At 36.8% G+C, this 16,670-nt stretch overlaps 2 protein-coding genes across 2 annotated transcripts; both read left to right on the top strand.

Moving 5' to 3' along the window:
* The first annotated feature begins 627 nt into the window (after positions 1–627).
* Positions 628–4,110, top strand: fam78aa (family with sequence similarity 78 member Aa). The gene is made up of 2 exons (XM_079607329.1): positions 628–1,863; positions 2,938–4,110. Exons 1-2 carry the CDS (start codon positions 1,604–1,606, stop codon positions 3,488–3,490), a joined length of 813 nt encoding a protein of 270 aa, XP_079463455.1. The 5' UTR covers positions 628–1,603; the 3' UTR covers positions 3,491–4,110.
* Positions 4,111–5,435: 1,325 nt separating this feature from the next.
* LOC306994763 (solute carrier family 53 member 1) lies at positions 5,436–16,596 on the top strand (the record flags this gene model as incomplete). Its single annotated transcript, XM_079605556.1, has 14 exons — positions 5,436–5,504; positions 5,623–5,674; positions 7,992–8,072; positions 8,158–8,354; positions 8,824–8,976; positions 9,071–9,212; positions 10,122–10,309; positions 10,397–10,576; positions 12,087–12,249; positions 13,195–13,395; positions 13,480–13,640; positions 15,848–15,984; positions 16,229–16,348; positions 16,536–16,596. The coding sequence occupies 14 exons, from the start codon at positions 5,436–5,438 to the stop codon at positions 16,594–16,596; spliced, it is 1,905 nt and encodes a 634-aa protein (XP_079461682.1).
* Between the last annotated feature and the right edge of the window lie 74 nt (positions 16,597–16,670).

Raw genomic sequence — 16,670 nt, forward strand, 5'->3', positions numbered from 1 at the left:
TGCCTTATTACAGCTGAAAATCAAGACAAACAAATGACACACTAAGAAAATCGCTTTAAACATGCAAACAAACAAACAAACAAACAAAAAACAGATGATAGATAGATAGATAGATAGATAGATAGATAGATAGATAGATAGATAGATAGATAGATAGATAGATAGATAGATATAATAAAAAAATGTTTTTTCTATTGCAAATAATGAATAATTGCAACGCGCCAATGCCGCACTAGAATAATTCCCTTTTTGTATAGGCAAATGTTATTTTCTTATTAATTTCCCCAAAAGTGTAAGCTGGAACTAATTAGGCTATATTATTTATTTAACTAAATAATATATATATATATATATATATATATATATATATATATATATATATATATATATATATATATATATATATATATATATATATATATAGGTCTATATAATAAAAAACCCATACAATGCAGTGCCTTAACTGAGTTCAAAGTCTATCATTATCATAAATAAATGTGTTATACATAAGCCTATACAGTCAGTGTCGTGGCATCAAAAAGGCCCTTTAAAGTTAAAAGCCTTTATTAGAACTCCATTACAATTTCACCAAAAACTTTATACCCCTCCCATATCATCCATTTTATTTGCTGTTTTATTGTTGTCTTCATGAGTTTTGCTTTTATCTTTTTGAATAATTTGTAGGCTATACGTAGAAAAGCGCCAGGGAAACTGTAAACAAGAAAGCTTTATTTGTTTCACTGAGTGGGCTATAAATAACTGAAACCTGTTGACTCTTCAGCCCCCTGCCTCTAAACTACACTACCCAGGATGCAAAACGTCGTCAAGAAGGGAAGTCTAATTCTAAGCCGCTTGGATAAAAAAAGCTAACAGCTGAAGTATTGTATTACACCAGAGGAACCTGAATACCCTTTAATAGGACATGGGCGACACAAAGTAACCCGACTGGTCACGCTCTTTAAATCTCTCAGATATGACGCGCAAATTAAGGGCACCGATATTTGATTTGACACTAGAAATTCTGCTCTCAAGTTATGCCAGAAGACGCAGCGTGGAGCGCGAGCTGTAAGGAGCCTCTATGGATTTAAACTTAAAGTAATGTTTCGTGTTCTTTTTGCAATCCTGATCGACCTTTTGAATTATGGATCGACTGCACGGCATACGACTGTTGACTGGAGCGCAGCGTAACAGGTCGTAATGCCGCACTATTGGACTGTGCCTAACAGGTGCTTAGACATTTCTGGGTTTAAATCAAATGCACGTATGAGCTGATATCATATATTTTATGGCAAACAATACGAAATAGCTACAGTTCCATAAATAATAAGTATAATTGAGATTTATTAGAATTAATATGTAGCCTAAAGTTTAGTTATTTTTGCTCGACTGAAGGAGGGGAAAGATCTGGGATTTATTAATGCTGTGGCAAGAAATTACAAGAAATATGTAGTGATCCATTATGTTGACATGTCAGGAATCATGTCATGGATCATGTCATAGCACTGTGACCACAGACTTGGGCCCTTTTACTCTCATTATGAATAATACTGCTTCATTTGGATACTGATGGGTGTTAGTGCTGCCAGTCTGAAGAGCCTCCACCATGGGATGTGTACAGAGTGTAAAACTCAAGCCAAGTTTTCATGAGAACATCACAGTCCTGGAACTGCAAGCCTCCATTGATCCTAGTCCAACTGTCATCGATGAGTCATCTAAAGTGGTTTTGCGTTACCGCACACCTTACTTCAGGGCATCAGCTCAGGTGCAAGTGCCACCCATGCTTTGCAAAGAAATATGGACTGTTGGCTGGATCCAGGCTTGCAATCAAATGGATTTCTTCAATGTATATGGAAATGAAGGAGTGTAAGTGTGTTCAATAATATAAATAGATATGCTGAATACTATTGCCTTTTTAGTGCCTTTATTGTTTTGGGCCCCTGTACCTTTAAAAAAAATAAAATGTGGAAATTGTTGTGCATGAAAGGTTCATCATTGTCATCAATGGTTCCATGAAGAACCTTTAACATCCAAGTACCCTTTCCACTGCACTAAAGTTTTGTTATAGTGAAAAGGGTTCTTACGATTATTTAAATATTCTTCACACTGAGAAAAAAGAGGTTATTTTTACAGAAAGCTTTTCAAATTGTCTTTTTATTGCATCCCGAAAACCCCCTTTTGGATCTTTTATTTTTTTTTACAGTTCATTCGCAAGTGAAAAAAATAAGACATCACGAAACAAAAATGAGAATAAATTTGCGACCACAAATTTGCAAAACAATTTTGCATAACAGTCAATGCATGTTATGTTTTATTGTTGTAGGCCTATATAAATACCATTTAGTCACATTATTGTGTCAAAAACATAGAAATACTTGAAAATAGTAGAAAGGGTTGATCTCTATAAAATCATTCCTTTGCCCCATACACTGTGGTGGTTTAGAGTGCAGTAAAATACCATTAAAGTATTGTAAAAATGAACTGAGTTAAATTATCTCAGATACTTTCTTCATGGGTGGCATGATGCTGCTGCAAAACTATGTAAAACTATTTCTCAGGATGTTAGTGATGTGTAAGGTCCAACTTCCTGGGATTGTTTCCTCAACAGCAGAAAAGTTGAACACACCCCTAGAAGGACAATGGCTTGTTCTTAACCAGCGTCTGTCAGTCAGGTTTTATTTCTATAAGATTACGTATTCACATCTTTATAACATTAACAATTACAGGGTTGTTAATTGTAAGAATATCTTGTAGATCTTAAACCTTTTTGTTTTGAAACTCTTACACACAAATACTCATTACTGTTTTTAAAAAAAAATTATTCTATAGATTGGGTGGAAAACAATTGGTTGAAATACTTACAGTACATCACTGATTCAAGAGTGTATCAGTCACCGTATCATAAAAACAACTTAAATAAGTGTCATCTTCCCACTTTAGATCCAGCTGGGAGCTCCCAGAGTTGAGATGTGGGCAGATCCAGGCCATCAGTGATTCAGACGGTGTGAATTACCCCTGGTACGGCTGCACCACTGAGATGTACACAATAGTGGGCCCAACTAAGAAGAGCACCAAACTCACTGTCAGCATGAATGACAACTTCTGTCCAAGTGTGACGTGGAGTGTCCCAGTGGGCACCACTAGCAGTCCCCCTCTCCTGAGCTCCATCCAGAGGGACCAACGCTTCACCACCTGGCTGGTGGCCATGAATGAAACCACAGCTGAAATGGTGCTACTCCGAACCATCCGCTGGAGGATGCAGCTCCGCATTAAAGTGGATCCAAAGAAGCCTCTTGGTCAAAGAGCCACAGTTATGGAGCCAGTGATCCAAGAGCAGCCTCAAGTCCTATTTAGGAACGAACCCATCCCAACAAACGCCTTGCTTAAGCCTAATGCCAATGATGCCCAGATTCTAATGTGGCGGCCTAGAAATGGGGAGCCCATTGTGGTCATCCCCCCAAAATACCATGAAGGATATTTCCTTCCATCTTAACTTGAAATGATTCAATATTGCTCAGTTAAATGAAGTATATGGCATGGAGTGAGTGAGAATGATATTAAACAGGGCTACTGATTTAAAGTTTGAAAGAAACAAAGGTATTATTTGTGTATTTACTAATTGTTAATGTGCTGTTTAAGGACAGACATTTTTAGATAATTCAATATTTGTCATTTGTAAGACAAAACTGCATGTGGCCTTTGCATACTTTGCTACATGGACTAAAATGTGGCCTTATAAAACCAATTATTATGAACTAAACTAAAATCATTTGTTCACACAGTATGAGCTGATTATTAAATGTATAATGGAGGTGGTATATTTATTTTTAGTCCGGTGTGGCCAAAGTTTTGTTGCCTTTTATTTTGTGCAATTACAAGAAACACATTTGCAAATGTCACTTGTGTGCATGGCCTCTTACAGAATGTTCTCTGGACTAGAACTGTGAATAATTTAATTGTCTTCTCATGTTTTAAGAGGCAGCTTTTCAGGAGCACAATCTGTACTTCAGGTACATCATCTCTATTTCTTTGTTTTCTTTTTTTTTTAGATGTGAATAATATTTAGGTGCTAGATAAGGTGGAAACTACAATAAAATCATTGTGCCACTGTTTTTTTCACAGTCTGTGTTTTGTCATTATATAGCTATATATATATATATATCACTGTTTTGAAAATGTAAACTTCAGACAGCTTAATTCTAGCTTTGCTTGTCAGTTTAAACAATTTAAATAATTTATTATTTAACATCTAAAACAACTTATTATACAAGATTTATTATACAAGAAAAATTGCTTCAGAATAGCATTTGAACTTCATATTACTGATACTATTAGTTGATTACTATGACCAATAATTGTATCTCAAAGCTTTGTTCTTTGTTTGAGAGCTTCCTCTCAATAGGGACCATATGACCTGATTCTAAAATACTCCAAGTTGCCCTAATTTTTACTCTTATGTATTCATTAAAATCTCAAAAGCCTTGTATCTACAGAGACTATCTGGACATCCTTATTTGTCACACTGATTCGAACTATCACTGTAAATATGAACCAACGAGTGAGAGCAGGGGTTCTAAATACAAATATTCCGATTATCTAGTTTTAGGGTTCTGAACTCTAGCCATCGAGTTCCACTTTCCAGAGTTTAGTGCCGAACTTTGGCACGTACCAGTAACTTTCTAGTTATCCTGAAGACCTTCATTTGCTTGTTCAGGTGTGTTTGATTAAGGTTGAGGGTCAGAGTTGAGAACCCCTATAGACTAGAATATCAAAATATTTGTATTAATGAGAACGGTATTATAAATTTGTGATGAAACAGAAGTAGTGATATTAAGTGCCTGACAGAACCCTTTAAAGGTTCAGAACCTTTTCTTCTAAAGGCCAATTCACACTGCACTGACAGACACAGATCGTGTTGGCCAGAAAGCAACAGACATGTTGTCGTGTTTTGTCAGATCAGAGTGTTATTCCTGTCGGCTGTGTGTGTGTTGGTCTGCGTTTGACGGTGCATTGTGCATTGGCCTTTAGGAAGCCAATTCACTGTAACTTTAATATTGCAGCCATGTGCTTACTTTCGACAGTCTTGCTAAAAAGAAAAGATACCTCAAATAAGAAAGATCATGATGTACATCTCTGAATTATACATGGGTTTAGTGATTGTTTGTGCTCTTGCACTGTGACTGCCCCTTCCTTTCCTATATTCTATTGTTATGAGGCACACACACACACACACACACACACACACACACACACACACACACACACACACACACACACACACACACACACACACACACACACACACACACACACACACACACACACACACACACACACACACACACACACACACACACACACACACACACACACACACACACACACACACACACACACACACACACTGGATCTCACTCAGTGCTGTTAACCAAGTCAAAATGACATTGTCTGACCACCCGGATTTACAAATGATTCCTGAATGGAAGAAGCAATATATTAGCTATGAGGTGAGTTTTGTGTTCATCTTGGACATATTCTTCACACTTTCAACCTTTCAGAGATGTAGTACAATTGTAACTTAGCATGGTTAATGAACCAAATAATGGAAAGCATTTTGTTTTTCAGACCCTGAAGTCTATGCTGAAACAGAAAGACAGGCTTGACCTCAGTTGTTATGGTAAGAGCATCAACATTTTGGTTGTTTTAGATGATACATTCTAGTTATGTGAGAGTACTCCACTATCTCCAATATTCTTAGTCATTTGCATATTTGCATTAATTTTAAAATGAGTTTTAAAAATGAATGATGGCATATTTATGACCATAATTTACAACAGTATAACCTCATAAATTATTCCCATTGGAATTAAATGCATGATAGATTTCGACTTTCTATGGCAGGTATCCTCACAATATCAAAGGTGAAGCAGGTCAAATTAATCATTAATAACTTTGCAAAGGTGAATGCTTAATGAGGGAAAGGATTGAGATGTTGTGAATGGCTGTACGCAGGGTGTTAGTCAATAATATTACAATTTTATTATTTGCTTTGTTTCTATTTTCACAACAAGTAAGGTGTACATTTTCAAAACTCTTAGTACAAATATCTAAACTGATCACACGTGTAACACAGCTAGTCATTCTTTCAAAACCCGATCCCATGCTTTCAGTAGTTATACACATTTCAGTCCACACAATCATTGTTTCAAACTAGATTATTGTAATATGTGATGCTAACATTTGGTTTAATCACTGAAACACAAGAGTATGATCTTATTTCAATTCAGTACTTTTAACAGTCAGTTCATCAGCAAACAATGCAACGAACATGTTTCAAATGTTTGTAATAGTATCTATAATTGTGATTATGAAACAGATTGCTGGCAATATAGTACATGTTTTTACTGTATATCATATGACTTTATCTATACTGTAGTGGACCTTAACAGCTGAAGGGTGAGTTACAGTAATGTGTCAGTCTCTACCATGGTAATCTGTTTACGGTATCACATGGCATACATACTGATATGTAAATGCCGTGTTTGATGCCATCTGTCTCCCTTCTACTGATGCATCTCTGATCAATCTGATGTTACAGTATATAGTCAGTGACTGCGCGCGCACGCACGCACGCACGCACGCACGCACGCACGCACGCACGCACGCACGCACACACACACACACACACACACACACACACACACACACACATACACACACACACACACACACACACACACTTTGAACATAGTGGTGGTTATTATCTATAAATCACTTATGTAAAAAGAATGAATTACAGTTGGTTATCCATATCGGAAATTGCAAACAAGTTAGAAACTGTCTCTTGGCTTGTTCCTTCCACAGCCAGGAATACGGGGGGAGTACTCTGGGTTCGGGCCAAATACCGAGCCCGGAGCCCTCTCCTCAGACAGCACGCCAAATATGCATACCATTTGTTCTATATGACTTATTTGTAAGTGTGAACTCATGAATAGACACATGTATTAATCTGAACGAGAAGAGATGCAAATCAAAAGTTTAGCTTTATGAATGGCAGTTACTGTGAATGAAACATTTATAGATGAAACACATAGGGCCCGATTTTAACAATCTAAGCGCATGGTCTAAAGCGCACGGAACAAGTGCACTTAGGGCGTGTCCGAATCCACTTTTGCTAACGACGGGGAAAATGGTTGATGCGCATGGCTTAAAAGGGTTTTCCCGATTCTCTTAATGAGAAATGGGTGTGTTTTGGGCGTAACTTTCAATAAACCAATCAGAGTCTCATCTCCCATTTTACAGTAAAAGCCAGTTGTGCTATTGTGCTATTTACATGGCGGAATTTGCAAGTGGAAAAACTCAATGCTTCTCTAGCGGGGAAATGGATCTGCTTGTGCACAAGGTTAAAGCGTGCAAGCAGACCATCTACAGGACAAAAGTACACGTGCATTGTGGACCTGCCTATACGCGCATATTACTTACGCACTCTTTAAATAACAAAAAGAGACTTTGACTTTGACTTTAGAGCATTGACATTAGACCAGGTTTCAGTTGGTCAATGGCGCAGTCTATTTCTGTTGCCTCAAAATAGCAACGTGCCAACAATGCGCCGGAACACACCTCGTTTTTTTTTTTTAGACCAGCACGCATGGGTGCACAAATGGGCGCACATGTATTTGCTATTTAAACAACATGGTGCAGGATGTGAAAATGATAACTGCGTTTGGGTGAAGCTAGCAAGTAACACTTGCGTCGCACCTGGTGCTGCATTGCGCCAGGTTTATGATAGTGCCCTTATTTTGTGTAGTGAAAAGAATGAACACAATTGAAAATATGCTGAAATGTTTGAAAAAAGTGCACTTTTTATGATCTGTTGTGATATTTGAAGAGTTTTGAGAATGTACGCCATACTTGTGAAAATAGTATCAAAACATACAAAAAAACGTTAAAAAGCAGATAAAAAAGATATCTGTAATAATGCGGCCACTTTATAGGAAACAGTCAAAGGTCTGTGACAGGGGAATTCTTCACAAGCTGTGAGGAAGAGCTGAACAAGGTTAACCTCTTCTATTCAGGTAGACAACTCTAAAGTACTTAGAGCAGATAATTTACAATAAATGTATATATATATATATTACCTACAGCATTTCTTTATTACAGATAAACTATCAGAAGCTCACAACAGACTGGAAACATTTGGGATCGTAGCTCAGGATGTTTCTGGATCCAAAGTTCAAGGAGACAATTGTGTCATCAGAACTTCCTCACCTATCAAAAGAAAAAACACCAATATAAAACAAATCAAAATGGCAGTTTGTGAGCTCTACCTGAGCCTGGCCTTTCTGCAAAAATACCAGGTGGTCTTTAGAAAGCTTGAAGATTTACATTAAGCAACACACACACACACACACACACGCACGCACGCACGCACGCACGCACGCACGCACGCACACACACACACACACACACACACACACACACACACACACACGTACTCAATCTATAGGGTTAGGGTTGGATTAGAATTTAATTGAGGGTTAGTTGCATGTAATTATGCATATATTTACTGTTATTACTATGTGGTAAGTAGGCCTACATGTAGCATATGTAACAAGGACACTAAAATAAAGTGTTACCGAAATCTTTAATGACATTATAAATGTCTTCACTGTCATTTACTTTACTGTCATAAAAAAATAAATCGTATTGACCACAAACTTTTGAAAGGTAGTATCAGTTCTTAATGACTCTCTCACCTAAATGACTGGAGTGGTATAAAACAATACAAATGATTTTCAATATACATTGTGCTGGATTGTTTCCTAGGAATTTAATTACAGATGTTTCTGCAAGATCACCATAATGTACGATTCAAAGTTTGCTTCTGAACATGGCCAAAAATGGAGAAATGAAAGGCTTGACACATCTCCGCTCAACACAGACAGAGGCAAATGTGAACATCTCAGGTCTAAACTGGAGGTGAGAATGCAGGACTGCAAATGTTCCTTTAGTTAATTTCATTCATTACAGAACATCCAGTCTCTAGATCAGTAAACTGAATGTCATTCTACAGACGTTTATGATTCAGCTGGAGGGGGGTGACAAACTGAGAGCAATGAAAAGACTTGAAGTCCCAGCAATGGACAAAACACTGGTAAGACATGTGTCACCTGTGAATATGCTCCTGAATGAAACAAGTGCCTCTGAATCAGCAGGTATTCTGAAAAATGCAAACAGAAATGAAAAGCAGACATTAAAATAAAATAACTGGCTTTAAAGGTTGTATTATTACCAAGTATTGGTTTAAGTTTAATTTAAGTTTAAGTTTAAGTTTAAGTTTAGTTTAAGTTTAAGTTTAAGTTTAAGTTTAAGTTCTGTGGTTAAGTTTTTTACTGTACTGTTACACCAACAAAACACACACACAATAAAATGCTATAGTAAAAAAGCGGTAAATTCAGTAAAGTTCTCTTATTTATCTAAAATCAGATTTTCTATTGCTAAATTACATAATTTGATTTATCAATTAACATGTTTCACAATGTTTTTCTCATCCTGATATCATATCATCCATATGCTTTTAGTTGAATAGCACCTAAATGTTTTTCTTACTTAGACACAATAATGGAGAATACAGAGGTATGAAACAATCTGCATCCTCCATCATGATATTTTCATGATGTTGAAGTCCTTTTGGATAACTGAGGTCAATTTAGTCAACATTTAAGATAGAAAGAAATGGAAGACACTATAGGCACACAGTGCATTATTTGAAGCCTCTTACACATTATAGTCTTTTTGTTCTGTACAAAGAAAGTCGGAGTGTGGATAATGTTTCGGACTGGCTTTGTTTGCGGCCTCCTCCTGGCCCTCCTTACCATTTTAACGTTCAGAGGTTAGTAAACGTACAACCTCTATCCTACCATTTCCCTTAACAATTAACCAATTAATCACGTAACCAATCTATAACAATGGCATGTCATTTCCAATATCTAGCTATGAGGGTCTCCATTATATTATTAACCATTAATATGTGTGCAAAAAAATAATTATGATAGAATTGATTTCAAGTCATATCTATTTGCCAGTGTACGTACTAACGTCCAATTGTAAACTTGTCTTGACAGTGTTCAATGAAACAGACCTGGAGCTTCTGAAGCCTCAGCTGAAGCTTTACAAGGGAAGTTTCCTGCTGATTGAATTTTTGTTCCTGATCGGACTGAACCTGTACTGCTTTAATACTTCAGCTATAAATCACAAGCTCATCTTTGGACTGGATCCCAGAGACCACCTCTCGTGCTACCATATTTTTGAGGTGAGTTGTGAAATCATTTATTTGAGTTTGTTTAGTACTCTTATGATTACTGTGCTGAGGCCTCATATATTTGACTGTGTAATGCAGATTGCCGGGGTTCTGACTGTGTGCTGGTGCGCTAGTGTACTGGCTAGTCTTCATCCTCCTGTGCTGTCAATCCCACAGCAGCTTCACCCACTACTTTTTCACAGCTTGCTCCTGTTCCTGCTACTAAACCCCTTCTCCATATTTCATGCTCCGGCTCGTCGTTGGCTCATGGTCACAATGGTAAGATATGACTAAGATAAGATTAATGCAGGGCATTAAGACTTGACTTTTAATTTTATTCACTCCACTTGTTTGTTTGTGTAGCGAGTCCCAGACAGACTGTTAGTCTGTGTTTTAGTGGTGGAAAACTTTCAGTGACTCTCTCTGCAGGTTGCATCGATAGTTCGGTTAGCCAGTAGGTGCTGACAAATGTCTTTATGACTCGAGTGAGTCACTGAACAATTAATTCAACCGATTTGTTCAAAACAATTCAACAAGGAATGAAACAAGTGACTTTGGGTGCTTCTCATTTCTAATTTGTGCATCCTTGTTTCCTCTCCTCACTTCCTTTCCTTGAGAGTCAGCTCCGCTCCCCTCAGTATGCAAGGGAAGGCTGCAAGGGAAGAAAATGAGGACAGAGGAATCGAAGCAATGCTTATTATATTGGAATATTCTTGATCATTCGAGCGTCACTTCAAAGTGTCATTGCTGTGCTCATGTTGTTGAAGTTTGGTTATTTAAAGTTTATTTAAACTGCAAAGAAAAGCATAAATTACAATTATTGTGACAGATGTGAAGGGGGACGAGAATTTATATGTGCATCAGGTTTCTCAAAAAGAAAGACTTCTGCATTGGATACGTCTGTGCATCTCCTCTGGAAGCTTCCTCACTCCTCGTGCCTCGCCTCCTCGTAATGCGGTTAGAGGATTTAAATGTCCTTCAAGATGGCTTTCTTTGATCGGTCACAGGAAACAAGGAAGCATCAATTTGAGTATTGAGAAGCACCCTTTCTTTACGAGTGAGTCATTGAATCATTTATCCAACTGATTCGTTCAAAAACATGAATTTATTCAGGAAAAAAACACCCTAACTGTGTTCTAATTATAAATGACTAATTACCTTCTAATTACACATTACAATAAATAATATGTTCTAACCATATATTGTTATTAATTTACATAATTAATATGTTACATAGAAATATGTAAGCAAAATAATTGCTTGTCCCAAAAACACTGCTTGTTGAACCAGCTTCACCAGCTCTGGTTTGCTTGAGAACAGCATGATTATGCTGGTCCACCAGCTAAACCAGCACTAACCAGCATAAACTAGCCTGGACCAGCATGGAATTCATGCTGGTTTGCTGTATTTCTCAGCAGGGTAGACATTTGTTATCATAGTATTTTAAGTTATTATAGTAATCATGAACACAGTTTGTAGCACAAATAGTTTTACCATTAACTGCACTTTGCTATTCTTATAGTTATTTAGCGGCTGATTAATCTGCATGCGTTCATAGAAAACATCCTTATTTTGCAAAGCAGAAGAAGCCAACCTTGGCAGACATTTTAATGTTTGTATTGAAAGTTTGTCTGTAATAACTAGGGTAGATATGTTGTCAACTATGGTGCCTTGCTATCTTTTCTGTAAAATGTTTTGCAATAGCACATATTTTATCAGCAGTGGTCTCTAGAGAATGCATCTTCATACACAATGTCCTCATTTATACATTAAAATACCCATATCACAGTGTAAGGTCTTGGCAGCCCCCTTCCAGCCTGTGGGCTTTTCAGAATGCTGGCTAGCTGATCAATTCAACAGTCTAAGCCCTCTGTTCCTTGGCTTGAGGGATCTGCTGTGCTTCTATCAGATCAACTGGAGAGAAATGTGGTCTGACAGCCCTCCATCGGCAGGTAAGAGGGGCCTAATCCTAAACCTCTAATTGCAACTGAATTTTATATTATATTATATTATTACATTACATTATTTAACATTGTCAATAGATTAAAAAAAACTAATTAATTACACCTAACATTTTTTAAGATTTTAATATATTTTTATATTGTAATAATGTCACATTTCATCTCCAAATTAATGTAGAAACAACATAAAGACAATAGCCTATATTTAATGGCATCTTTTTTATGAAAGAATCACCAAGAATCACCCTGGTGGCCTGTATACAGTAGCCAGCACAAATCTCAAACATGATTTATCATTGACACTAGATATTGTTATATTAAGCACCAACACTTCAAAATAATTATATTTTAAACTAGACTTCTTAGTAATTCTGAAAATATTACTATAAATTACAGCAACACCTCCCCTTTGCCTTTCAGACGAGGTTCATGTTTATAATCGTAATCTTGGGGGGTGGACTCATTTAAAGTAATGTAATTGTTTGGTTTTAGCCAGGTTTCTGTCAAACACAGCACATCTAGGTTATGGTCTGTAATCATATCATTAACAATGAGTGCTTTTGATGTGAGAGATCGAATATTCAGCAACCGAGCTTTATCATTTGTTCATCAGCAGTTTTTTATTTGTTGAACATCAATAAAAATTTTACCCTTAGATTGGTTTAGACGTTTTTTTTGTATTTCCTAATTCGAGGAACAGACACTGTCTCTATATGATGATATCTAGGTGAAAGAGTCTCTATGTCCTTGGTGGCTTAAGCCAGTCTGTCTGCTTCCTGACCTGAGCCCCAGATTGTCATGGTTGAGCTCTAAGACTTTATGCCATATTACTAGAGAGAAGCGCAGTACCATCCCATAGTGAACAGGAAGGACCTCAAACCTTTTTATATAATTCTGTGATGTTTTTTAGTTGAGATTTTCTTCTGTTTGTTACAGTGAGTCTGGACTGTCTGGACTGTGGACAGTATAGTATGGCTGTAACCTGTCTGATCCAGTGTTTTCCACCGTGGCTTAGATTTGCACAATGCCTAAGGTGCTTCTGGGACACTGGCCACTCGCTACATCTCCTAAATGCAGGAAAATACTTCACTGTGTTTCTTATGGTAACATTCGCCGGCCTCTATAACATGGCCAGAGGTACACAACTAAATAAATAGGTAGCTTTTAGGATTCTTGAAAATGTTATGATGCTCAGTCTTTTTGTGTGTATATGTGTAATAGAGAGATCTGCCCTGCTTGTGGAAGGGAGGATATACCTGTACATATGGGCCGTGGCTACCTGTACGGGTGTTCTAGTTACAGTGAGTTGGGATTTAAGGATGGACTGGGGATTACTTCAGGGAAACGGCCTGCTAAAAGATGAGTTGGTGTACTCTCAACAGGTAAGTTGGTATACAAATTATAACATAATTAGAACTGGCCCCCTGACTGAGCCCGGTTTCTCCCAAGGTATATTTCTTTATTCTGTCACCTGATGGAGTTTGGATTCCTTGCCACTCAGGTTTACTTAGTTGGGGACACTTAATGGAACAGCTGGACTAAGACTTTCTTTTTTTTTACAGAACTGCTTTATAGATGAAATGTACTTATTTAATAATTGATGATCTTTACAATGGAACTGAATCAACACTAAACAGACTTCAGCTGAACAACAGCTGAAATATTTTACTCTTTCATATTTAGATTCTAACAATGATAAATCTGTGGTAGATGATGAGACAGAGTTAGGAGAATTTTGTGAGGGAGGGGCACTGCTACGCCTTTGTGCGGGATGTTTTGTTTCCATGGTGACAGATTGGCAAATCTCTCCAGGATTGTGACTATAGTTAACACGAACAAAACAAAGTATCAAGCATTTTCCATCGATTGAAAACCTATTAGGAGTATATTGAAATGTTTATTTTAGATTGTAAACTGTAAATAGTCATTTTCAGATAGGTAAAAAATATAGGATCACCACCCCAGTGAAGGATTTTGTTCATCAACTGTCATTCTTAAGGTAAAAGTGTAATTTTACTACTGTAAAACTTAACAGTTTAAAATAATTAAATGATTAGTTCATTAGCTCATTTCACTAAAATATTATTTAAAGTTACGTGAACCTTTCTAGTAGTGCTTGCTTTGCGTCAGACTGGATAAGGATAATAAATGTTGAAATTAAGGGTTATTTTGTGGTTTTGCACAAGATTAATATGGGAGGAGATGTGTTAGTGTTTAATGTTCTGTTATGTTGGGATTTACAGTTATGTTGAAGTTTGTAGGTTTACCATTGTGCTGAAGAGTAAAGCCTTTGGGTGTGGTGAAGAGTTGGCTGCAAAACTTCAAACTTATACATATACTGCATGTTGATTGTACATGCAATTGATATTCTCTTTGATAGTTAAATTAGCACATGATAGTTAACATGATATTAATGCAAACAAACTGTGAGTTAGTTTGTTAGATATTTCAATTAAAATGTAATTAACATGTTTGTTTATAGTACAAAATAAAAATGTAAAGTTCTGATAACTTAATCTTTGAGTTATTTAACTTAAAAACTTGAGTTAGTTAAGGCTACTTAAATGTTGGGTTAATCAGCATCCACAAATGTTTTGAGTATTCTGAATTTATCAGGTGTACTAAAGTGTTTTTCAAGTATAACAGTGACTGTAAAGTATATTTGAAGTATAGGAGTGGCATATTTTGAGTTTTGGTATTAATGTTTTGGGCTAGTTTAATTGGGCTATTTTTGATTGGCTAAAGGGCTGATTTTGTTAAACAGATCTGGCAACCCTGTTAACCCTGTTCTGGCAACCCCTCGTCCGGAACCCTGTTCTGGCAACCCCTCGTCCGGAATGCAGATTCCCTAACTACATTCAAAAGACAACTGAAAACTCATCTCTTCCGTGAGCACTTGACATAAAAAATTAAATAAAATAAAAATAAACACTCTTCCTTGAATCCTCCCTTGTTTGGCTTATGCTACTCTGAGCAATGCCTGAACTTTGTATTTTGAGCACTTCTTGCGTTATTTTTGCCTCTTCACGATGACTCGCTTGCTGTAGTCCTCAGTTAGTCGCTTTGGATAAAAGCGTCTGCTAAATGACTAAATGTAAATGTTAAGACAGCAGTCATTATTGACTTGCACTATATTGAAAATAGTGACAATGATATTATTTAAAAATTCACCTTTTAGTTAGTAAATAATGAAGAAAATAATTTTTTGGTAAATATTTCCCTTAATATATGCACATGCCTGAAAATGAGAGTTTATCTGATCCACATTAAACAGGTTTTTGAAGGTAATTATCAACAGTAACAGTCCATATCCTAAGTTACAAAAAAAATTAGCAGTAGTGATACTAGTTTACTAAATCCTTCTACTATCACTATTTAAGATCAAGCATTACTCTGTCAAATTGACCATATTACAGCTCAAAGTCAATTTTTTTTGCATGATTTAGTCTGTTTGGTGACAGTGAAAGCCTTTATCACTGGCATCTCATGAAGTTTCAGGTTGAAAAGGTGTGACTAAATGAATCTCTGTTAGAGGGTAAGGGGTCAAACTGTCCTGCAACTGCTCTTATTGAGAGATGTGCTCTTGCAGTTGTACTACTATGCAGCCATGCTGGCGGATGTGCTGTTGCGGGTCTCCTGGGCTATAAATATCCTCCTGGCTCAGATGAAGGATTCATCTGCAGCTGCCACTGCAAGTGCCCTGCTGGCACCACTGGAAGTCCTCAGGTTCGATTTCAGTCACACGCTCTAAGCAACTTGTAATCCAGGATGATCAGCGCAAATTACATTTTGCTATAAATTAATTTTACGGTGGCTGCTGACTCATAGTCATAGGGAAAATATTCAGGTATTTTTCAGGCTCATTGTACTTTGAGCGATCTCATTTTATGAAAGTTTATCTGATTATTTAGCAGAATATTTCTTATTTGGTGTAAGTCTTTTTCTTAATTCTTTCTTTCTGTTCAACCAGACGTTGTATTTGGAATCTCTTTCGGCTAGAGAACGAGCAGCTGAAGAACTGTGAGAAATGTTGTGCTGTTCGTGATTTCTGGAACATCTGGAGGGATCTGGAAAAAGATCAGAATATGATGTATAAAGACCATCACAAAATCACCACGCATGGCTCAATATGCTGTTTACCTTTCACAAATCAGAGGTTATTGTCTGGGACAGCTGCTGAATCTGTTCCATCTTAGCAGTTTTTGTTTGTTTGTTTTTAATAATTCAAAGAACATAGTCAATGATATATGAAAATGAACAATGTTGTTCTTTTGCAGGCTAAAGGAGACAAAACTGCCTGCTGGGGGAACAGATGCAGAGATTCATCCATGTATTTAAGGAAGAAAATATGTCTGTATGGAAATTAACAAAATTAATTTGAGATAGTTGTGCACTGCAGGTATAGGCAAATG

This window comes from Phoxinus phoxinus (genome assembly GCF_949152265.1).
Source record: "Phoxinus phoxinus genome assembly, chromosome: 3".
NCBI classification, from domain to species: Eukaryota; Metazoa; Chordata; class Actinopteri; order Cypriniformes; family Leuciscidae; genus Phoxinus; species Phoxinus phoxinus.

Bases quoted from the DNA above. Each gene is read 5' to 3' on its own strand.
- fam78aa (XM_079607329.1), top strand. From the start codon at position 1,604: ATGGGATGTGTACAGAGTGTAAAACTCAAGCCAAGTTTTCATGAGAAC. The intron at 1,864-2,937 runs GTAAGTGTGTTC...TTCCCACTTTAG, and splicing joins GTATATGGAAATGAAGGAGT to ATCCAGCTGGGAGCTCCCAG.